Below are 21,520 nucleotides of genomic sequence, written 5' to 3' on the forward strand. Positions count from 1 at the left end.
ATGCAACAAAAGCTTCAAGGACATTCGAAATTATGTACTCTACAGTCAGCAATATCTGCTCTGTGTACGTTTCGAGCATCCCAATTACGGATCATGAGTGAAAATAAACGAAAAAACAAAAACAAAATGTCCAGAACTTGACGTCTGCAAGCAAACTTCTTTACTTGCTGTGCCACGCAATGTCCGACAGACGTCCGAAATCCCTCCTTCCCCTGGTGGATTGCTTCGGTTAGCAAATACGTTTTATCAAAACAATCGGCGATTTCGATCTCGGCCTCGTACCTCCACATTGTTTGATTCTTGATAGAATAGCTACCGACTGCTGCACAAGGTCTTCTGACCCGTATCTTTCTTCGCTGCCCTCAATTTAGAACATCAAAAGTTTTCGTTTTCCCCGTTGACTAGTGTTGGCCAAGCCCATGTCAACATCCAAACCTGATTCATCAGAGTCTTCAGCAACACCAACGAACAAAGGATGGAATTTGGATGCGCCATCCTATGTTCCTGACAACTCGGCGCTCGCGCAGACACCGGCGACGGACCCCAGACGGGGCCATCATGGTGGCGGCCAAAGTGGTCGTGGCCGAGGGAGAGGTCAGCGAGGACGAGGGAATTTTCGCGGCAGGTCCGCATATAAGGGTGGGTCAGGCTATGGATATGAATATCCGTGGCAACCAAGGGTATACTATGGGGAAGAGGGATATGTGCATTATGGGAGCCCAGACGCAAGAAGATATCATACTGATGCCGTTTTGCTTGCCGGAGGAGACCCTGGATATGGTGGCGACGGGGGAGTAGGTGCGCTGTCTGACCTTTTGTAATTTTATTGCCTCACCAAAGCTCGCTAATCAATCATACAGGCTACACAGAAGGGTATTCGTACATCAACCCAGGTCCGGACAACGTAAGTCTACCGTCATACCAGAGCCAAGATTTTGCAGATCGGTCGCTGTCGTCCGATACAGAGCGCGACAATGAAACGGATAAAGCAGAATCTTTGGCAGATTCAGTCATAACGTCCTCCACGTATACCGATGCGACATCGAGCTCCTTTGTTGAATCGCTCATCACCCAATCCTCTCGAGGAAGTGGGTACAGGAATCTGAATCAGCAGCATCGTCTAGGCGGACAGGCCTCCTTGAGACAGCAAGCTTCGATGAACTCTGAGGAACGAAGATTGGAGCAGCGGCAAAAGCAGATAGACTATGGCAAGAATACGGTAGGATATAAGCGATATATTGCGATGGTGCCAAAGTGAGTGACAAGATTGGTCCGGCTACCTAATTACACCAATATTTGTGCTCATCAGTTTTGTCACAAGGCACAAGCGTAAGAGAGGGGATCCGGAGACGCCAAAGAAACACGCCAAATGCAGCAAGAGATGTTGGGATGGTTTGATAAGACATTGGCGGAGAAAGCTGCATGAATGGGACCCACCAGAAATGAAGGAACAGGGGCTATCGGATCTTGAGTTCTCGGATATTATCAAGGAATCTGTCCGGACAACCACTGATCAGCTAGAGGAGAACTTGAAGCACCCAACGGAACTAGCTGACTGGACTTTTCCTCCCGTGACGAAGGAACCTTTGCGTGTGAAACCCACTCCGCTAGGCGAAAGTCTGAAACAGCCGCAAGCGGCCAGGTACAGATCGACACGTTTATAGAATTGCGTCTAGGATTTGACATCCCATTGCATGATGAAATAGGAACCTAGGCTTCGGGTCCACACCACCTCCAACAGAGCCTCTTCGGCCACTTTGGGACCAGTTTTCGATAGATGAGCTGGATCAAAAGTTTGCATCTAAATTAAGACCTTGGGAGACGTTCGAGGGCTTCGGTCCAAGTCCAACCCGCCGGACAACAAAGCGCGGAGATGATCCTTTATCGTGGGCGGAATTTTCCATTGACGAATTGGACGAGAAGTTTGGTCATAAGTTGCGCATATCCGAAGCAATTGATTTAACATACAGGTGAGGAGTTACGGTTCTTGTTTTATGGACGATGATGCTAACCGAACTGGAATCACCAAGTCCATTAAATAACTCGACGAGCTCACCTTTCACCCCTTCCCCTCGATCTAAGCTCGCTCCGATTGGGTATGTTCAAAAGTGGATATCAGTTTAGACATATAAGGCAGCGCGGTAATTTTATCCTCGCCCTAGTCGACCGACCCCGGTGAAGAGATTGAACCCTATGGCAGCTAGTTTTGATGTGCTTGGCGCGTCACCGATCAGCAGGTACATTGTTGAGATTATTTTGCCCAATTCATTAAGCCGCGTCGAGCTTTATCTCTTACTTTTTTGATGGATTCCGGCTTACAGCGATACCCATCATACCGGGGACTCGTCGGTAACACCTAGAACACATAGATCCAACAGTATCGGGTGCGTTCTTTTTTGGGGTCTCTACATTTGATTCGGCATTACCGACGCCTCACATTTCTACCAGTTTCTCATATTCGGATCCCCGGCGATTGCACAACCACCAAATGGAGGGCTCTGCAAGCCCTCTAAGTCTGTACGAGGAAGAAGATTCTGTTATGGTCATATACGATCCAGCCGCGTCATCATCGGTTCCCTCCTTGACGTCATCTACGCTACCCTCCCGGGCGGCAAGTCCTTCCAGGACTGCGATGGGAAGAGAAGCAACACCGCAGTCGCTTTGGGGGAATGGGAGTCCTAACAAGGGGTCTCCAGGAATTGGGCGAGTGGGCGCAGGAGTAGGAGAGGTGGGTGGCGGGACTCTCTTAGATGGCGTCTGGTAAGAAAAAATGGCCGAATCTTTGGTTGGCTTGTTTTCAGCTGTTGCCAAAAGTCGGAGGTGCTTGGCGCCTCTTGTGTGTATTTAACCTCTGTGCCCACAGCATGACAATTGAAATAAAAGTTCTGTCGTGTCTAACTCGTCATGGAGACATTAGTACTAAGGCCAGAAGTTTCCAATGAATTCGCCACCACATTGTCATTGTTTTAGGATTACTATGTTGTGCTATTTCAAGAAAGTATTATATATACAGTTAAGACCGACACCATTCTCAGCCGTCTCCACCAAAGATCGTCTGTCAGAGATCTTCTTTGTCCAGCAGACCTCAGGACGAACTAGTGTTCAACCATCGCTCAAATCAAGATCCGCCAGCCTCTTTTTTATCTCATCAAGGTTTCTAACGGAGCCCTCTGCGGTACCACTACAACACCACCAATAAGCTTCAGCGAGCTTCGAATTGTACCACTGGAAGAAAAAAAAAACGAAATCTCAGTCAGAATCCGCTTGTGATCCAATTTCGACTGACTCAGACTTGGTTTACTTACTTCTCTTTGTGCGCTTCTTGTACATGATTCGGTATCCGCATTCTTTACAGCGAATGGGTTCTCGGGGTTTTATGGTGTTGTCTTTCCCGCATTCTGGGGTGTCCGTTGGGTGAGCCAACAAAATGGGGAGCCCCAATTGCTACTGCAGATATGGCTACTCACCACCGCATGTGTAGGTAACCTCGACTCGTGGGGGCTCGAGTCCTCTTTGGAAGCCTTGCTGTCCGTCCATCGTTCTGGACTGTCTCCTCCGAAGCTTGGTCTTTTGGAATTTGTAGACTGAAAGTGGTTCATAATCTAGCCTGTTGTCATGGCAACAACTGACACCTGGGAGCGACTTGCGATGGGTATTGAAGTGATCTAGGTTAAGAGGAACTTGACAAAATGGTCAAAGACACACAGCCAAGTAACAACGAAAGGAACTTTATACTGCAAGCTCTAGATCAAGGATTACGGATAGATGGGCGGGGACCACATGATGTGAGAAAAATCTCGATTTCATTAGGACCCCAGTTTGGGCATTCTGAAGTTCGTTTGGGAAAGACACGGTGAGATATGATGTGTCTGCGAACCTGTTCAAGAGACTAGGACCTTGATGCTCATTTGGAGTGGTTTATTTGAGACCTCAGAGTGACTGCAAATGTTTCGTGTGAGATTGTGCGACCACGTCCAAGTAACCCGACAGAGGGACTGGTCCAGTTCACCACCGACTTTTCACCCATGGCTTCTCCCGCGTTTGAGGAGGGAAGGTACGAATTGAGAAGTGGAGGGATTAGCGTCGTGGTGTGTAAAATGTACGCTGACTTGGGGTTGTCAGTCTATCAGAAGAAGACGTTCTTGTGAGCCGACTGTTGGAGAAGGCGCTGAAGCAGAGTCGAGCCATTGATACCGAAGGACTTTGCATTGTTGCGGGGGAGAAAGTGTGGCAGTTGAGGGTGGATCTCCGCGTCTTGGATCACGAGGGAAACATTATCGATTGTGCTTGTGTTGCAGCCATTGCAGCACTGCAGCATTTCAAACGACCGGATGTCACGGTTATCGGCGATGACGTTACCATTGTGAGTTGCCAACCGATGTATTTGCCTATCATTGTTATCTGACTGAACTTGCCTGGGCCTTCACGTAGCATACAATTGAAGAACGAAGTGGCATTCCTCTGAGTGTGCATCACATACCGATATGTGTTACCTTTGCATTTTTTGCCAATGGGTACGGATCGATTGATTATTCGCCCAGAAGGGGTAATACTTACCATGTTATCCCACAGAGAACGACAGGTAGCGGATCCCTCATTGCTCGAGGAACAGGTTCGGGAAGGCGACATGACTTTTGTTATAAACAAACATCGCGAGATTTGCACTTTGTCAAAAGCCGGGGGAATACCAATTACTGTAGAGCAGGTCTTGCACTGTGCTAATATTGCTACGGCGAAATCAGAGGAAATAACAGCGTTGATTCAGGAGGCTTTGGCGAGGGTGAGTTAACCACATATGCCAGTGAACACATGTAATAATACTTACCATACCATGTTTCCCGGTTATCAGCACAACGAAAGCATTGAAAGCGTATAATAAATTTACAAATAATGTGCAAACAGAGGCTGTTGGAATACACTCCTCTAATGTAATTATCGCAATAGGCGAGCCGCTTTGTACATTTCCTTTGCATATTTCTTGTTATACAGAATATCGTAAACAAATGAACTTTGCTGTGCCTCTGTAATTTAGCCTTTTAGAGATGCCAGTACGGACGCTTCAAACGCGATCAACAAACTTGGGCTGCACACAATCTTCCAGGTTATTAGCGGGGGCTGCAGGCATGACGGTTGAAAATGAGGAAAGGAGGTCAAAGCTCTCCAAGACGGATTCAGACCTTAGCGACAAGCCACTACGCACTCCTGGCTCGGGAGGCGGGTTCTCTACTGCAACGCCGATTTCTTTTGACCGCTCCACATTCTCTGGAGCCACGTTTTCCCCCGAGGACTTCTTGGCAGACCGACGTCACATTGCCCTAGATCAGCTCAAAACCGAGCTCCAGCAAGCTTTGAGGGACCTGAAGGCGGAGCTGGTGGAACTCATAAACCTCGACTATGCCGACTTTATAAACTTGTCGACCAAACTGGTGGGCGTCGATAAGATCATAGCTGACATTAGCCAGCCATTGGAGAAGATAAATACGGAGGTGCAGGTGTGTACGAAAGCTTGGATACAGTGGTGTGCTCGCTTGGTAATCATGTCTCCAAGTCCGTGTATGATGCCCTCTCCACAGTTATAAATGAGCTCGAGACGGAACTCGATAAACGTGCGTCCATTCGGGAGAAGAAGGTACGTCCCATATTACGAAATCGTGTCAACCGACATCATGCATGAACCCGTTGCTTCAAGTAGGGGTATCTCCAACTTTTTGTCAGTATACATGATTCTATTGGAAAATTGGACGCCTTGCTTAATGTGGCGGAGGGAAACAAATATGTCAGTGACTTTGAAGGGGACAACGGGTAAGTATGCTGTTTCCAGAATGAGCGAGTCTTTGCTTGTCAACTAACTCATTGATAGGTCAACGGAAAAATCCTTTGGGGACGGAAAGCTCATAGAAAGGGTTGCCAACGAATACACCCAACTGCGGTATTTAATTTCTCGAGCCGATAACAAGCCATTCGTTCAGCAAATACAAAAGGTACATACTAATATTAGTCAGTGGGGCATGAGTTCAGTTATTCCCTTGGTGGAGCAGTGTGTTGACCTATGCCTGTGCGTCCATGACAGCGAATTACGCGGATAAAAGATACCCTGACTTCGAGTTTATCACGTTCTTTGACAACATCTTACTCTGCCGTCATGAAAAATGGGGAGAATCCTTCGACCCACGCCGCCCTTTCTCAAATTCTTCGTACGTACGTCACGATTGACAAAGTTGACGAAGCCCAGAACATCTTCAAGGAGACTGTTATGCGACCATTTTTGGACAAGGTGCTACCAATCCCTCATGACCTTTCTACTCTCTTTGCGCTTACATCGCCTGCCGTGGCCTCTTTCAGAATATTTCACGCCAGGCTCTTGGGGTGGATTCAATTGCCACATCTCCGGTGACGGACAAGAATCCCCTGCAAGACATGTACAGTAAAATTCTCGAATTTACTCGCAAAGATTGTGCCAAAGTCCTTGAAGTGACCACCAGGGCCTTCCACGGAACCAATGGAAACTTGTTGATACATGGAATCTGGGCACCAGTGATAACCACGATACTTAAGAACATCAGCTTCATCTTTAATCCCGGCATTCCTGAAGTCTTTCACAGGGTGAGATGCAAAGCAAGCATCTTTGCGCATAATCTTGGACCCTGACACCTTGTTCAGAACTACGCTACAACCATGCGATTTGTAACCGAATTCGAGTGCTTGTGCAAAACAAGAAAGTCACTGTCGATCCTGAGGTCTCACCAATCGACTGGGGAATTCATGCGGCGTTGGCAGTTACCCGTATACTTTCAGATCAGGTGAAATAAGAAGATGGCAAATCAAGCAGGAGGCATCACTCATTGGTCTTATGTACATTGTATGCAGATTTAGAGAAATCGCAACGGACTTTGAAGAAACTGCTCTGGCAAGCTATAATTATGATGGCAACTTCACGGCCAATGACGGTATATTTGGGACCAACTATTTTCAGCAGCGTCTTTCTAACATATTTACTCATCGTGCACAGGACTAATTTTACCTCCAAGTACGGCACTTATTGTATGTATGCAATTATGCTGGGACGACTCGGTTTATCTCTGTGGGCTATCTCATCGCTTCTGGAAGCTGACGCTGCAGGTACTTGGGCATGGTGCAAATGGTGCAACGTCTGTAGTACGAAAGACTTATTCGCTTTAACAGTTGCTAGCGCGATATACATTGTGGGTTCGTCAAGCTCTGCAGCCAGATATTGATGTTTCGGCAATCTCATCCGACAGTCAAGATGCGGAGCAAAAGGTATATCTACGTACATTATACAGCCTTCTCCTGCGGCAATTAGTGAATGTGATTTTTTGATCCTAGGGCTCGTCTCCGCCAACAACGGTGCGCACGGGTAGTTCATCGGGCAAGGGAGGTCCGACAAGTACTGATGCCAGCAGCGATGCGGCACTCCGAAAATTCTTGTACTTCTACAATGATATTAGAGGTATAGAAGATCAGGTAAATCATGCCGTCTTGAGCTTGCGTGAACCCTCTCTTAACCATACTCTGCAGGTTCATAAATTTTTTGACGACAGTATCAAATCGAAACTACCGGCCGCAGTCAGAGACGACAGTATTCTCCGAGGTATGAAACCTTATCTTTGGTAGATAGTTTGGAAAACGATAATAACATGAGCGCACAGAGTCTCTTGATGCGTCCTTGTCGCCTCTAAAGGCGATTTTACCACAATTGAGCCAGCGCGTATGTAAAGTGCTGATACGCCGGTGTTCCGATCCACTGCGCAACAACATACATAGCATAACTCCGCAGTACCGCATGACAAACAAGGAGGTAACTGTCCGCTGTGTAATCTGGCAGAATTTGCATTCAGCGATGCTGATATTACGCCCACCTCAATAGCCTCCATCCCGACCGTCTCATTTCATTACGACCATATTTAAGCCATTATCATCCTTCTTTGATGATCACCGTCATCTTCTCAAGGCAACAACGATACCAGAATGGACAAGTTTTGTGATGGATGATGTTACGGGAAAGTGCGTGAGATCGCGAATTTCGACTTTCATATGGACCAAAACTTATCAATAAATCATCACGATCTATAGATACGCAAAGACCATGGGTGACGTTCTCTCCCACGTCAAAGGATTTGAGGAGTATAATCGAAAGAAGAATCTGAAGAAATCCAGTGCTTTGCCTGGGACCCTGGGAGGAGAGGAAGGAATGAGTGATGACGACAAGATTCGTTTGCAAATGTATCTGGACGTGGATCAATACGAAAAGCAGGTTTGTCGCTCATTACGGGGTTCAACGCGTCTGTACAATTGCTCATGTAACGCTGGATGCATTAGTTGATAGCGTTGGGCATTAACCCGCGAGAGCTGTCATCCTTTCGAGAGCTTTCCGACCTGGTTGCCCCTTATAAAAATGTAAGCCATTTCTTTTTTGACGCCGTCAAGCGACGCTAATCCTCTGTAGTTGGTTGGGTCGAGAAGATGACGAAAGTTGGTGCAATAATGGTGCCTTTCTGGATCAGATCAATTTCGATGGTCCAATGGCGACACACCGGAATAGAAGCCGCAGATCTCAACAAAAGGCGTATATCGTTACTTGTGAAATAGATGAGGCTATCATCGTTACTTCCGAGCCATCTCTTCCAATAAAAAGTAACATAATGGTACAGGAATACTAGAGCTTCCCAGAACTGTTCATGTGTGAAGACTGTTATGCCGAGAATCCAATCGTCCTATACATATTTCCCATCTCTACTAGTCTCCGTTGGATATTCCCTTTGTTTATTAAGATGCTCTCTCCTTATTTCTTGGGGGCAGGGGTGTCCTTTTCTACTTGAGAGATGGCAAAGTTCAAGTACCTCTCGGCATCGAAGCGGTAGGAGTCAGAGTCGATTGTGGGAACTAGGGATGATTGGAGGGATCGCAGTTAGTTTCAGTCTCGTGGTAATCTACCCCTGTGTGCACAGGGCTATGTGTCCGGTTCTCCTTGCACCCTTCCACTGAATGCTGCTTTCTTCTCTCGCGGTTCGAGCCCCCGGTGAATTTTTCCCACCCTCTTCAGTTCTCAGCCCCACCTCACACAAAGCACAACGCATGCCATTGAAATCTCTACACACTCCTCCGTATCATTCCTGCACTGCAAAACTATGAAAACACTTACTTCCAGCCTTCTTGGCCAATACAGCCTGTTCCTTGTTGACCTGAGCTTCGTACGCAATCTTAGCCTCCTCAATCAATTCCTCGTGGTGCTTTCGGGAAGCCTCCTCCTTGCGCTGCTGCACGAAGCGGGTCAAGGACGCCTTGTGCGTGAATCCGTAGAAAACGCCAACGCCCAAAGCTCCCAAGCGAAGCAACTACATCAGAAGGAACAAAATCATGAGTTTTGAGGCATAGAAATAAGCCCCAACGCTGGGCGCGGTTCTGAGTGTAATTTGGGTCAAGCAAAAGTTCAATACGTACGTTCGCTGAGTTGATGTTGACAATGCTGGCCATTGGTAGAGTCGTAATGAGTGGATGGAGGGAACCGTGTAAATTCGGGTTGATTGATGGGCGGTTCAACCAGTCCAACTCCCCTGTTGCCATTGGCAGCGGAATGAAAATCACGTGACATACAAATCGAGTAAGCGATCGGAGAGCTGCCAACGATCTCACTGTTATAGGAATGATGTTTTTGGTTCATAAAAGGTCTCTAAGTTATTTAATTACATAGCCCACATTCCTCACAATAAAACAATGCAAAGGTCATATTTCTCCAATAGGGCGTAACGCAATAATAGGCGCAAAGTCAGAACATGTCTGCAAAGATATTCAGAACGGTTTCAACTTCCTTTTTAGCCCGTTCTGACAACTCGCTCGTATCGGGTCTATATGGAACCAATTAACTATGAAAAAGATGCGAGAACCAAAGAGCGCTCACCTCGGTAGTTGTGACATAGAGACAGCCGCTACGCCGAGAGACGGTGCAACCGATTGGGACACAGAACCACTTTCAACCTGCTGCTCTACTTGGCCAGACTGTTGTGTCTTGGGAAGGGGTTCGGCAAAATCTTCCACTCTGAGACTAGTAATCCAAGAGCTCAAACTTTCTCGAGCCTCAGAGAATACTTTCGCGTGATTCCGGTTCTTTTGATGCTCAGTTGACCTATTTGTAGAGGCTGGACGTCCCAGTACGGTGCGACTGTTGGCATTGTCAAGTTGCTCGAGATCATGTCGAGTAACATCAAATATCGAGTTGCCGAAAACCTTTGCAGCGCTTGATGAGCTTTGGCCATCCTCCAATGCCTTAGACAACGAGTGGTGGGCTACAAATTGGTCCTGTTTGTGGCTTTCACGTAGGTCATCACCCATAAGATCGCTATCGAAACCTCTCTGGCCAGCACTGGGAGAACTCGACACATCCTCATCTCCGAATCCAAGGTCCGGGGATGCCGAAAGTGGGCCCTCTCCAACACTTTTCGACAATCTGGCTGGTATAGTGCTACTTTGTGTTATCCGACTATGCTGTTTGTTCAACGGACCTAGTTGCGTACGCATGTCGCCGCTTCGCGGTAAAGCTGGTTTGAAAGAATACTCGGCCAGAAGACGGCGGGATTTGGAATCTACTTGGGATGATTGCAATGAATCACTTTTGCAGCTTACTTGACCGCTTGCCGGTACCATTGCCTTGCTTGCCTTTCCACTTTGGCTGACAACTACCGGCAAAAGGTCAATGTTCCAGCTGCATCTTGAAGTATAACTAAGATGTTTTAAGGGAACGTACCGAAACCTTCATCCTCACTAGAATCAACAACATTAGATCGTTTGACCAACTTCCGTCTCTTTGATGGTGTCTGACTGATATTATCTAAATCATGATCATCTTCTTCTCGGAAGAGCGCCGTGCCCTTCCCAGATGTGGCTCCACTCCTCATAGCGTTTTCTACTGGGCTGCCATCAACATAATAATCTTCCTCCAACTCATCATCGGCCACAAGCCAGCCATCAAACTCGCCTTCAATCTCGGACTCATTTGATTGGGAAACACTTGTTTCGTCATCATCTGCCTCAATATCCAGAAACATCATGCCCGTAGTTGTACTGCCCCTTGGCAGCTTCGGCTTCATGACATCCTGGTTGATGACGGAAGCGCTCACAGCTTTCTGCTCTTTATTGTGCCATGGTTTACTCGTTTGCGGAGCCTGGGATTTAAAGACATCCTTTGATCTCGGCAGCGGCACGTCCTCGTCCGATTCGTTCAACGAATCATAATTCTTCTGAGATGGGAGTCCGACGATCGGTCGATGTCTGCGCAACTGGTGTCCATAGTCTTTATTAGTATCGATGTCAATCTGTATCTCTTGCGGGGACCGTGGACTTTTGTGGTTGGGACCCTCTGCTGACTGCATCTTACGCTTTTTTGCCGTCTTCGCTGGTACACCAATTTTGCAGCATTTATGCGTGCAACTATAGGCGTGGAGCGTTACGCATGTAGATCAAGTATCAACTAGTGTGTGCACTCACCTCTGTTTATTCTTGCATTTGTGAGCACATGGCACGTTCCCCAGGGGCAGGTTTGAATCTTGTGTCTTCTGTCTATATTGGGTATTAGGGCTTTTCCTGCTAGGGGACGGTGAGTCTGGCTCAAATACAAGAGAACCGTCGCGGCGACGAACGACGCCGCTGTCATAATTAGTTGTGTGTTTTCGAGCGGCGTCTCCTGCTGTGTTGGCTCCAGACGACGTTTCTTGCCTCAATGGGGATGGAAGCGGTGGAATATTGCTCTCATCGAAATCTGCGAGTAAGAAGAACTATGCTCAGCAAGCATATAATAATCATCAATTGAACCTGATGCCACACACCAAAGTCGTCGTCGTCCAGAATATGGTCATACAAACTTTCTTGGGTACGGAACCCAGTGGACTTGGAGCTGGGCCCGGATGCTGCTGCCGCTGCTGCAATGTTGGTGCTTTCAGTCAACGCAACAGCCTCCGATCCATCACGAGATAACCGGGAGTTGTTGTCGTCACTCCCTATAGGACGACTTAACGGGCGTGTTTGAGGGTAAGCAGAATTCTGCTGCTTCAGGCGATCTACACCGGCTTGCGACTGACGCAGATTACGAAAGTGGATTGGCTTCACGTCAGGTGTTATCTCCTCATTCAGATCCAAACCGACTAAGTGAAGGATTAGATGTTTCCGGTAGTCGGTTCACACATGGACCCCATTTGTTTACCAATATCTTCACTAAGAAGGGAACAAATAATCCGCTGGTTGGGGCTAGTTAGCTGGACCTTAACACGAAATGACTGGCCCTCTTGCAGCTTTTTTATCCTAATGAATATGTTAGCAGTCTACAAGATTTTAAAGCAGTAAGATCGCTTGCATGGTTGACTCACGTAAAGCGGCGATAGTCAATAAACATATCATCGGAAGTTCCGGCAATAAAGGTCGCGGAAGATTGCCCACGTTTCCCATATGTTCGGACATTGGCACCATTTGTAAGGCCAGCGTTGACGTAGAGCTCGACCTCGGTCGGTCGTGACAGGTCTTTGAACTACGATTGGGATGGCATTTAGATACCCACAGTGATCCGTCGCGCAACGATCTGATGACCTACTTGCGAGATCTCTAATTTAAAGCGAGGGAAGGTAGCTGCCGACTCAAGAACCTGTACCAGAAAATACTTCTTCAAGTACCAGAAGCAAATGATAAAAACATCGCCATATACCTTGTTACCGAATGGCGGGTTGCGGTTTACAGTCTACCAAACCTTCGTCATGAGTATCTTATAACCCTGTAGTACCTCAATAACAATTCGGCTTACAAATTCCAGATGCCGAGGGTCGGTCTTCTCCAGCTTCTCGAATGTTGATATTCCGGCATTTGCAAGCATTCTTGCCAGTGACGGGCCAATGTTCTCGATTTGTTTGAGCATCAAGGGAGAATTCTCCCAAGTTTTGGCCGCCAGGCATCGGGTTCTGGGAGAGGATTATAAGAAGCAGAAAGGTTGAAACGGTGTGAGAACTTACAAATCAATGGCATTTCGAAGGGATACGAGATCCCGCTTCACTTGGCAAATCTCAACTATAACTGGAAGAAAAGGTCATAAGGGTTGGCGTTGACAAGGGTTCGACTTTCTTACATCGGGCAATCCTGCACGCCGTTTGCATTATTCCGCTGGTTTCTAGAGTAAGAGATTGTGCCGTCTTCTGTTCCGTAAACGGAATCGAGCCGAGTGCGCACTGGGACCAAACGGTTGGAAGGGGCGATGTTACCCAGTCATGGACGAACATACTTGAATAAGAATATTCACTTTGTGCTCGACATTGACCACTTTCCCCTTTATGGGGAATCTATAAAGCTCTGCATTGGCGGACCACCCAGTACAATAACGACTTGTCGATATAATACGCCTTACCGCATAGAAGGGTTTTTATTTAAAGCATTTAGGTGCCCTTTATCAGAGTGAAACCGCAAGTTGGAAAACTCTTCGGCTTTACAGAGAGTCTCTAACTGAACCACAACGCTTTTTTAATCATAAAATGGTGACGGTTTGTATGTATGCAAAATGCATACCACGTTTCTAAGTGTTGCTTTCGGTTTCATCTGTAAGGCGGTAACAGCAGTTTGGTACTTTATATAGAATTTAGCCATCGCTCTTCCATAATCTGCCAAAGGAGCATCTCAATGTCATTCTGGAATCAAGCTCAATCTGGTCAACGACTTACCAGTTGAATCAAGTCGCTTTTGATCTTCCGCCATTACCACAAGCTCGTGGCTATTCAGTAGCTGCAGATCGCGCACACAGATACCTGGATTGATTGCGTTACTACACAAGCAAATTAGACTAGTAGGTGCAATAACCGTACTCTCTAGTCTCCGTTCCGCAGAAAGCTTTCCTTCGACGGCAGAGCAGTTCTTGAGCTTATAATGAGCGGGATTATTACGCATCCTCACTGACATCAGAATTTAGTGCGACAGTCAACTGTTCAAAATCGAGAGGATATGAGTACCATAAAGAAAGGATGATTGAAGCCTTTCACAATGATAAATATGAGCGAACAGCATATAAAGTGAAGCGGGAAGACAGGGCTATCACCATTCGATAGCAAGATCTACGCTTTTGATTGCTCCCAGGACAACTTCCGAATTCAGGTGCTCAATGAGATTTTCATGAAGGCTAGCCACGGAGCAAGCGATATGTACTCGGTCAACTTGGTCATTACCGAAGCTATTTGGCTTCCTACCTGCTCTCAATGATTTGCCTTCCGGTCACCATATCCTCATACTTCTTCCTGTCCTCCACTGTCGTCATGATCACGGCAACACCGCTATCGTCAAACTAAACCACTATGGTCAAGTCTGTATGGCATTGCAAAAGCTGACGCGAACACACCTGCGGTCTACCGGCTCGACCCAACATTTGCATGATATCCAATTCGCTATACTCAGTGTACTGATTACCCACGTATTGCTTCGTTCCCTTTATTATCACAAGATGGGCGGGCAAGTTGACTCCAACGGCCAAGGTAGAGGTCGCACCTGCAATGTGATCAGGAAATAGGTAAAACTGTCCAGAGCTCCCATCAGGTTACTTACAGACAACTGATATGGCACCCTTCAAGAACGACGATTCTATTAGATGACGGTCACCGTAGTTTAAGCCTGTTACAAAAGCATGAGGTGGAAACAGATAATGTAGCATTGTCTCGATTTTCCCTGACCTCCGTGATGAAAAGCAACGCCGTGCACCACGAGCTCTAAGATTGTGTGAGACATGGTCAAATCGGCCACAGTTCTGGGCTCCAGGGGGCATAAAACTCACCAGCTAGTTTTTTATCTGACAACTTGGCTTTAATTTCTTTCAAGCGTTCTGAAATTTGTCTGGTCTTTACAAAGGGATGCATGGGCCCGTAATTTCCCGTCGCATGCATTAATTCGCTACAATGCTTTACAAGTCTGTCGGTGGCATTGATGACCGATTTGCGAGTAGCACAAAACTATTTCACATGGTTAGCCAGGAGTAAATCGAGAGAAGGGATGCTGGTATACTTTCAAACTTGATAACACATGTAGACACATACCACAAGAGTAGGCTTGTTATGGGAGTATCGTCCGATGACTTCTATAAGTCTAAAAGGTGGTCTAAGTAACGAAACAGCATACTGGGAACGGAAGATCATACTTGTAATCCAAGCTGTTCTCGAATGAAAAGTAGTTGTTATTGTTCGAATAATAACCAAACACCTCCTTTTGAAGCTGCACGGGTCGAAACTCTTCTCCAAAGACCCTACCGACCAAGGAATGATTGAGCGTCAGCGGACAGAAGGGAGTGAAAACTAGTCATACCGAACTTCAGCTGGGGAATGGTCGGGGTGCTTTAGCCACGCGGCAATATCTTGAATATTGGGTACTGTGGCAGAGAGAGCGAGAAGCCTCAGCCTGCTGGCGAAATGTGGTCTGTTCTTGCTGTCACGTTGGAGCTCCAGGTTAACAGTCTTCATTCGACTGACGACGACTTCAAGGGTGGCACCCCTTCCGGGTTCGTTCAGACAATGACACTCATCAATCTAGCCACTGGAGTATCAGCAAAAGCTGGATTCAGCTACACGAACGCAACAAGCAGTGTATCACACCATGATCAAGCGAAGTAATCCCATCAAGCTCTTATAGTCACGCCTAAGAGAACAGTCTTTAAGTTCAACGGATTTACAGAGGACTTTCGGCTAGAATGCAGTCTCAAACCATCGTCTCGTCATTGAGTCCCATTTCTCCGGGGTCGTAACACTGGAACAAACTAATTGGATACCACAAGTTCCGAGGTCGGCAGTGATTAAAGATCTTACATGATATTACTTCGTTGTATCTCATATGTTCGCAGATTGTCTGTATCTCCCGTAAGCTCGTTACCTATGCGAGAACAGTTCTTATAATTCATATCATCGTGCCCGCGAATTGCCATTCGCACATACAGCTAATTCCTAAGGTGCGAAATTTCTGCTGCCAGTCTTTTGTCCTTTCATTACATAGAGCCTGGACAGGGACTCGAAACTTTAGCAAACTATGTTCTAGCTGCATATATAGTTAATCCAACCATACCTTTGTTGGTGCCATATACACAACTTTAGCATTATCGCCGTCAGGTTGCGAGAGCTGATGTAAAATAGCTGTAAGGTTCGCGAGTTAGTGACCGCATGCATAGGACACTCGATGCAGATCATCTCACCTAATTCCATAATACAGGTTTTGCCCGAACCAGTAGGAGCTAGCGCACTCGGAACTGTCAGAGGAGAAAAGGTACAGGGCTGTGCTGCGAAGCTTACCACTAACGACGAGATTTCTGTCCGATCTAAAAGCCTAAGATATTACGTTCACGTTAGCATTGTGTCAATACGGGCTTCTTTATTCATTATCCCACCAATTCAAAACAATGGGACTGAACAGCGTTAAAATATGGAAACGGAAACAAACTTCGAAATTTGTCCGCTGTGGAAAGAGGGATTTAATGACATCCCGTAACTCTTAGAGTTTCTAGTCAAAACCTACGCATGTCAGCCACAGGCTTTAGCGGGATCCCCGAAGCCACCGGCCCGGCAGCTCTATAATTATACGCAAGGGTACGAGCCGGATCTGACCTGCCGAAGGAAGGTGATCCACCTGCTTGAGCGAGTTGCTGTGCATTTCGCCGCGTGGGAGTATCTACAAAGTTCATTTGATATTGGGAATGGAGAGAGCTCCGTTGCTCTTGTGCGTGCTGCGATGTCCCTTTTTGGTACGTTGGTGAGAGGTTCGGCCTTTCAGCGTTGAAGGAACGAGTCGCTGGTCCCCCTTTCCCGGGTAGGATGAGACCACTAGGGTGTTGGGTATCAAAGTCCTAGAACCATTTTAGTGGTTGCAGCGATGCCAGCACTCCAATGTCCATCATGCTTACAGAAGCTATAGTTCCAAAATCGTCATACATTTCTAAGCGCTCGGTACCCATTTCACCTCCCATGGTAGGTTCCTGGTCTAAATTCATAAAACTAGCTGATAAAGGAAAGAGTTATAATAAAAAAACATTTTGAACTGGTCAGCAGGCTGTAGAACAGACCAGCGTCTAGAGAGATGTCAAGGTCCATGTCCCCAGTGAAATTGCCTTGCCGGGGATAGGCTGCATTGCGGTCGTACGAGTTTTGTCTCTCCGTAGCACCATGCCAGTAACTCTGACCTGGGCCGCTGCGCACAGAATATTCATACCTGGTCATGAACGTGTGCAAATTATCAATGATACAAACCCTTGCAAACCTCCCGTCGGATCAAGGGCGATACCGTCCCCGAGACCACCACGGGGTTTCCCATAGCTATCAAAATCTTGGCTCACTGATCGTCCACCTTCATGTCCAAACAAAGATTTGAATCTCTTCAATTCACTACCCCGCGGTGCTAGGGGCGAAGAGGAATCACCGATAGAAGACGCCGGCGTGGGAAAGGACCCGCTTCCTGAGTTACGCCATAGGCTTGTAGCCAGGAACGGATTTTCAGCAGTATCTTGAATTGGCTCACTATGCTGCAGCCTAGATTTTGTTCCGCGCTCTTGTGCAGGGGTTCGATAGACATTTTGCATTGGAGTGCTTGATGGCCACTGTGCCCTGGCGATGGATTTTCTGTCTCCTTCATTCTCCTTGGACGATGACGAACCTTTGAGTGGCCACATGTTAATTTAATGTTTAATCCATGCGTTGGTGAAGGGCTCGTCGGGTTAAAGATATCTGCGTAAGAAGGACCCTGGGAAAACTCAAGGACGACGATCGACATTGTTCAGCTAATCTCATTCTGCCTTATTTGGACAAATGAGATTAACACGTATAACGTAATCGGCGGAGACTGCGAAGATCGCGCAAGGCTGGTTACTGGAAACCAAACTTTTTTATTGAGTATTTCACGCACTTTACGTACAACATCGTAGGTTACAATACATTGCCATTTACATAGCATCCAATTACTTCACTAGTTTCACCCCACGCTAGTTTCATACCAAAGTACAAATCCCTCTAAGAGAAAATCACCATCCGGCAACGAAAATTACAGTAAGCAAAACAAGCACAAGGGTCACCTCAAGGTGCGGAGGAGCCTTGGAGCCAGCATCATTGGAGTTTGCACCAGCTACATTGCTGGTAGGTTCAGGAGTGAGAGTTGGCTGTTCGGTAACCGTGGCTGACGGCTCAAGAACTGCTGTCGGAAGCACCGTCAAAGGAATTGGCTTGTACGGGAGAGACTGTGTGCTGAGAGACACAGCAAAGTCTTGGCGAAGCATTTCTACAGCATTCAATATAGCGGTGACATTGGAGCTGCTTACAGGCAGCACGTTGACCAAATTCTGATATTCATTTCATTAGGAAACAAATCTGGCAAACCCAAGGGCGTGTGGGGGTACTTACGTGAATAGCTTCGTCTAATTTGAGAGGATTGATGTACAATTGGCCTTCGAGCAATCCAACCAAGGTGGTATAGGGGCCATGTGCCTTTCTCTTCCCGGCAAAGCGGGACGAGTTCCACGCTGCCTTGAGAGCATTAAGGTCGTCCTCGAAAGGAGGGTGTTGGATGCGAGGTTCTCGTCCTGGGGCTGGGGTAGGGCTAACAGTTGTCGACAGATGATGGGTCAAATGATGAGATGTGTGTTGCCCTGAAGGACTTTCGAGTTGGGCCATGCACGGGATAACGAGAAGGAGGAGAGCAATAATGAACCGCATGTTGAGATTTCAGATGCTTGCAAACGGTTAGAGTAGGAGGTCCTGGTAGTTCCGACAAATACTATTGCGCGGGAAGACAGAGGGGGGGCATCCTATCTTCCCTTTTTATGCACCTAGGCTTGGCGCCTACGCGCGTAAAACTGTTGCTGATGTAAAGGCTTGTTTGCGTAAATCGCGCGTTAAGCGCTGATGAAAGCACAACGAATTTCCAACAAACACGGTGGAATGCATCATCATCCCTGAAATCTGCGTGTAGCTTAGGTTAGCATAATAAGCCGTTTCCTGCCGACTGTATTACCACACCTGGTTGATGCAGATGCTGGCTCTACATGCAAAGTACCAGTGCTCACTTGTGCCGGGGAGTTTGGCAGAGGCAAACACCAAGCAAGAGTTGGAAAGAGGACAGCATTGGGACCGAAAGCCATCCAAATAGTTATGAAGGCAAAAATGTAAAATACCTTCCTAAGTTGTACAAGAATGTTATGGTTAACTCTAAATTCCAACCCCGATCACAACCCCGACCGCCATCCTAGCCTAACCCTAACGAACCCGTGATCAATGCGACAATGAATTGCTGGTCGTATATGTACAATGGGCTTCTTTTTATGATGGCAGTTGTTCAATCATGCAATTTGGTAACGCCGTATCATACGATCATACAACCTTCGATAGATATATTATTCCACGCAGATAACAATCATTACCCATCCCAAGCCAAAATCATCGAGATTCGATCACACCAACGCTTCCGCAACACTTTTCACTCGGCGGAACTCGTCCATAATAAGAACCGGGGCGGTTCCACCTTGCGCTTTTGTCCTCAGACTATTTAATTGCTATTGGCAGAAGTGCTAATAAATATCGATTCACAAAAGCACGCCAAAAGCAGGCCAGTAGATATTAGGGACACTTACATCCGTGGCGTCTTTTAACTTTTGACATTTCATGAAATCGGCGTTGGCGATGGAGCGTGCCAGCTCTTGTTCGAGTCTCGGCACCATGTCATCAACATAGCGTGTTACATCCGCAGTCTGCCCAACAGAGCCTTCACGGCTCCTTGAGGGTGGAGGCGGCGGGGCAGCACTGAACCTCCTAGCTGGGGGAGGTGGAGGCGGACGCTTACCAAGACCCGGGCTCGACACACCGACGCTTCCCCCGAACCCATTGGAAGTAGAATCTTGGGAAGCACCAGAGGGAAAGTGCCGAGGTGGCGGCAAATCTGTACGGAAGGTCCAACGCCCATCGGTCTCATACTGTGGACCTGAACTTGTCGTACTGGCCCTACGGTCCAAGCTTGAGATACTACTAGCTGAAAATGAGGGCTTTATGGGACCATTACGTGCTGCGGCAAAGCCCGAAGCTCCTAAGGTATTTGACGACCGAAGGCCACCTGACGGAGGTGGCGGTATTGGGCGATTTCCAGGTGCTGGTGGAGCAGGCGGTCTTTCAAACATGTCCTTCACATTGGTACGAGACGGCGGCGGTGGAGGCGGGGCCCTCGTCGATCCCCCGCCAGGGGGAGGTGGAGGAGCAGGTCTCCCGGGGGCCGCATTGGTTTTGGGAAATGTACTGACCCTAGACGCAGGTGCAAGTGGTTGAGGCGTTGGCGTAGCGGCACTGCGATTCGGCACCGGAGGTGGAGGGGTTCGTCCTGGCACCGGAGGTGGAACAGCCCGCGGCATAGGTGGCGAAGTTGGTTCAGACGATCGCGGAGGTGCTGGAGGTGGGGCGGCTGATCGGGCAGGGGCTGGCGGAGGAGTTGCTCTTGCCGGTGCAGGCGGCGGTGTGCCGCGCGCCGCAGGAGCTGGAGGTCTGCCGAATGCTCCAGGTAGTGTAGGGGAAGAAGGTCCAGATTTTGGCTTGGGTGGTATTGGTCTAGGTTCGGGAGCGGAATCTACCGGGAAACATCATCAGATGACGTCGATAACCAACATAACAGTCTTCCTCAATATACCTGCGCTTCCAGGTTTCAATCCGGTTGATCTCAGCTTTGGCATTCCTCCTGCAAATAAACCACCAAGTCCTGCTGGACCTCCCATAGGAGCTCCACCACCACCGCCACCACTGCCAGATCCTGCACCAGCGCCTGGTGGTCGGGGCATTGGCGGAGATCTGCCTCCTCCTGCTCCCGGACCTGGTTTCGGAGCTAGAATGAGACCAAATTATTAGCGTTGTGGCTTTCAGGAAACGACTTTGAAAGAACTAAAGTCTCAAGGAGTATGTATACGCAAAGATGGGCAAGCGTATCTTCGAATTGCCAGTACGTGATAGTACGCAATAATTGACAGCGAGTGAGCTGTACGTCGGTGACCAAGGGCTGGCATTTGTAATTATTCCCCCCTTCCTAAAGCTGAACGACGCCTGATAATCCCTAGAGATTCTCCCAGCCGTCCTGTTTCCCACCGTGCTCAACAGTGGTTTTCCATAACTTGCGAGGTTCACATACATACCATCCAAAAGAGGACCACTGCGGTCATTGGTTTGCACTTTTTTCAGTTTGGCTCCTTTCTGGATAGACTTTAAGAGTGCAGTGTTTGCTGGCGGAGCTGAAGTCGCAACGGGTGGGGGAGGTGGACCTGGCGGAGGAGGTGGAGGAGGGGCTGGCATAGTGTGGCAAGTACTAAGGATATCTGTCTGGGAATGTGCACAATATTATTGCTGACGATAGCGTATCCACTGCACGGACGTTTCTTGAATGAGCGCTTCAGGAGGAGAGTGCGATGAGAATGGCGTGAAAAGATTGGGGCAAGCTTGGCGAACCCAAACGTCAGCCTTGTTGTGAATATTCAATGCATGTCACGTGAATGCTTAGC

General features: G+C 47.7%; 7 protein-coding genes across 7 annotated transcripts; 3 read left to right on the plus strand and 4 right to left on the minus strand.

The window, feature by feature from the left end:
* The first annotated feature begins 237 nt into the window (after positions 1 to 237).
* SPPG_05550 (uncharacterized protein) lies at positions 238 to 2,930 on the plus strand. The gene is made up of 8 exons (XM_016753757.1): positions 238 to 798; positions 861 to 1,254; positions 1,322 to 1,642; positions 1,707 to 1,970; positions 2,031 to 2,096; positions 2,163 to 2,237; positions 2,322 to 2,384; positions 2,449 to 2,930. The coding sequence occupies exons 1-8, from the start codon at positions 420 to 422 to the stop codon at positions 2,762 to 2,764; spliced, it is 1,878 nt and encodes a 625-aa protein (XP_016607336.1). The 5' UTR covers positions 238 to 419; the 3' UTR covers positions 2,765 to 2,930.
* Positions 2,931 to 3,594: 664 nt separating this feature from the next.
* On the plus strand, positions 3,595 to 5,016 carry SPPG_05551 (uncharacterized protein). Its single transcript, XM_016753758.1, has 6 exons — positions 3,595 to 3,853; positions 3,935 to 4,054; positions 4,123 to 4,363; positions 4,432 to 4,514; positions 4,573 to 4,780; positions 4,850 to 5,016. Exons 1-6 carry the CDS (start codon positions 3,690 to 3,692, stop codon positions 4,874 to 4,876), a joined length of 843 nt encoding a protein of 280 aa, XP_016607337.1. The 5' UTR covers positions 3,595 to 3,689; the 3' UTR covers positions 4,877 to 5,016.
* Positions 5,017 to 5,073: 57 nt separating this feature from the next.
* Positions 5,074 to 8,833, plus strand: SPPG_05552 (uncharacterized protein). Its single transcript, XM_016753759.1, has 17 exons — positions 5,074 to 5,492; positions 5,549 to 5,629; positions 5,693 to 5,802; positions 5,861 to 5,981; positions 6,071 to 6,274; positions 6,343 to 6,603; positions 6,661 to 6,800; positions 6,868 to 6,947; positions 7,010 to 7,119; positions 7,183 to 7,278; positions 7,345 to 7,482; positions 7,537 to 7,609; positions 7,668 to 7,816; positions 7,886 to 8,022; positions 8,092 to 8,272; positions 8,338 to 8,415; positions 8,465 to 8,833. Exons 1-17 carry the CDS (start codon positions 5,124 to 5,126, stop codon positions 8,483 to 8,485), a joined length of 2,349 nt encoding a protein of 782 aa, XP_016607338.1. The 5' UTR covers positions 5,074 to 5,123; the 3' UTR covers positions 8,486 to 8,833.
* Positions 8,571 to 9,582, minus strand: SPPG_05553 (uncharacterized protein; the record flags this gene model as incomplete). Its single annotated transcript, XM_016753760.1, has 3 exons — positions 8,571 to 8,901; positions 9,161 to 9,353; positions 9,460 to 9,582. The coding sequence occupies 3 exons, from the start codon at positions 9,580 to 9,582 to the stop codon at positions 8,801 to 8,803; spliced, it is 417 nt and encodes a 138-aa protein (XP_016607339.1). The 3' UTR covers positions 8,571 to 8,800.
* A 326-nt stretch (positions 9,583 to 9,908) lies between these two features.
* Positions 9,909 to 17,671, minus strand: SPPG_09286 (uncharacterized protein; the record flags this gene model as incomplete). The annotated part of the gene is made up of 38 exons (XM_016757444.1): positions 9,909 to 10,691; positions 10,760 to 11,442; positions 11,500 to 11,770; positions 11,838 to 12,152; positions 12,212 to 12,309; positions 12,375 to 12,532; positions 12,596 to 12,646; positions 12,707 to 12,739; positions 12,803 to 12,956; positions 13,008 to 13,057; positions 13,113 to 13,220; positions 13,274 to 13,331; positions 13,397 to 13,491; positions 13,555 to 13,646; positions 13,707 to 13,790; positions 13,848 to 13,934; positions 13,992 to 14,014; positions 14,078 to 14,158; positions 14,226 to 14,320; positions 14,375 to 14,520; positions 14,578 to 14,643; positions 14,703 to 14,738; positions 14,804 to 14,978; positions 15,063 to 15,111; positions 15,164 to 15,268; positions 15,328 to 15,548; positions 15,615 to 15,657; positions 15,724 to 15,765; positions 15,825 to 15,888; positions 15,951 to 16,011; positions 16,078 to 16,145; positions 16,205 to 16,243; positions 16,302 to 16,335; positions 16,397 to 16,464; positions 16,525 to 16,852; positions 16,910 to 17,004; positions 17,069 to 17,193; positions 17,253 to 17,671. The coding sequence occupies 38 exons, from the start codon at positions 17,669 to 17,671 to the stop codon at positions 9,913 to 9,915; spliced, it is 5,499 nt and encodes a 1,832-aa protein (XP_016607340.1). The 3' UTR covers positions 9,909 to 9,912.
* Positions 17,672 to 17,867: 196 nt separating this feature from the next.
* Positions 17,868 to 18,775, minus strand: SPPG_09287 (uncharacterized protein). Its single transcript, XM_016757445.1, has 2 exons — positions 18,396 to 18,775; positions 17,868 to 18,334 (listed from the first exon to the last, which is right to left on the minus strand). The coding sequence occupies exons 1-2, from the start codon at positions 18,705 to 18,707 to the stop codon at positions 18,020 to 18,022; spliced, it is 627 nt and encodes a 208-aa protein (XP_016607341.1). The 5' UTR covers positions 18,708 to 18,775; the 3' UTR covers positions 17,868 to 18,019.
* Positions 18,776 to 19,100: 325 nt separating this feature from the next.
* SPPG_05555 (uncharacterized protein) lies at positions 19,101 to 21,458 on the minus strand. The gene is made up of 4 exons (XM_016753761.1): positions 21,158 to 21,458; positions 20,662 to 20,853; positions 19,622 to 20,601; positions 19,101 to 19,543 (listed from the first exon to the last, which is right to left on the minus strand). Exons 1-4 carry the CDS (start codon positions 21,312 to 21,314, stop codon positions 19,442 to 19,444), a joined length of 1,431 nt encoding a protein of 476 aa, XP_016607342.1. The 5' UTR covers positions 21,315 to 21,458; the 3' UTR covers positions 19,101 to 19,441.
* Between the last annotated feature and the right edge of the window lie 62 nt (positions 21,459 to 21,520).

This window comes from Spizellomyces punctatus (genome assembly GCF_000182565.1).
Source record: "Spizellomyces punctatus DAOM BR117 chromosome Unknown supercont1.9, whole genome shotgun sequence".
NCBI lineage: Eukaryota > Fungi > Chytridiomycota > Chytridiomycetes > Spizellomycetales > Spizellomycetaceae > Spizellomyces > Spizellomyces punctatus.

Bases quoted from the DNA above. Each gene is read 5' to 3' on its own strand.
- SPPG_05550 (XM_016753757.1), top strand. From the start codon at position 420: ATGTCAACATCCAAACCTGATTCATCAGAGTCTTCAGCAACACCAACG. The intron at 1,255-1,321 runs GTGAGTGACAAG...TTTTGTCACAAG, and splicing joins TATATTGCGATGGTGCCAAA to GCACAAGCGTAAGAGAGGGG. The intron at 2,097-2,162 runs GTATGTTCAAAA...TCCTCGCCCTAG, and splicing joins TCTAAGCTCGCTCCGATTGG to TCGACCGACCCCGGTGAAGA.
- SPPG_05552 (XM_016753759.1), top strand. From the start codon at position 5,124: ATGACGGTTGAAAATGAGGAAAGGAGGTCAAAGCTCTCCAAGACGGAT. The intron at 6,275-6,342 runs GTGCTACCAATC...GGCCTCTTTCAG, and splicing joins TGCGACCATTTTTGGACAAG to AATATTTCACGCCAGGCTCT. The intron at 8,416-8,464 runs GTAAGCCATTTC...AATCCTCTGTAG, and splicing joins TGGTTGCCCCTTATAAAAAT to TTGGTTGGGTCGAGAAGATG.
- SPPG_09287 (XM_016757445.1), bottom strand. From the start codon at position 18,707: ATGCGGTTCATTATTGCTCTCCTCCTTCTCGTTATCCCGTGCATGGCC. The intron at 18,335-18,395 runs GTAAGTACCCCC...AATGAATATCAG, and splicing joins AATTAGACGAAGCTATTCAC to AATTTGGTCAACGTGCTGCC.
- SPPG_05551 (XM_016753758.1), top strand. From the start codon at position 3,690: ATGGTCAAAGACACACAGCCAAGTAACAACGAAAGGAACTTTATACTG. The intron at 4,515-4,572 runs GTACGGATCGAT...GTTATCCCACAG, and splicing joins TTTGCATTTTTTGCCAATGG to AGAACGACAGGTAGCGGATC. The intron at 4,781-4,849 runs GTGAGTTAACCA...CCCGGTTATCAG, and splicing joins TTCAGGAGGCTTTGGCGAGG to CACAACGAAAGCATTGAAAG.
- SPPG_05555 (XM_016753761.1), bottom strand. From the start codon at position 21,314: ATGCCAGCCCCTCCTCCACCTCCTCCGCCAGGTCCACCTCCCCCACCC. The intron at 20,854-21,157 runs GTATGTATGTGA...GTCTCATTCTAG, and splicing joins CAGTGGTCCTCTTTTGGATG to CTCCGAAACCAGGTCCGGGA. The intron at 19,544-19,621 runs GTAAGTGTCCCT...TTCTGCCAATAG, and splicing joins AGTTAAAAGACGCCACGGAT to CAATTAAATAGTCTGAGGAC.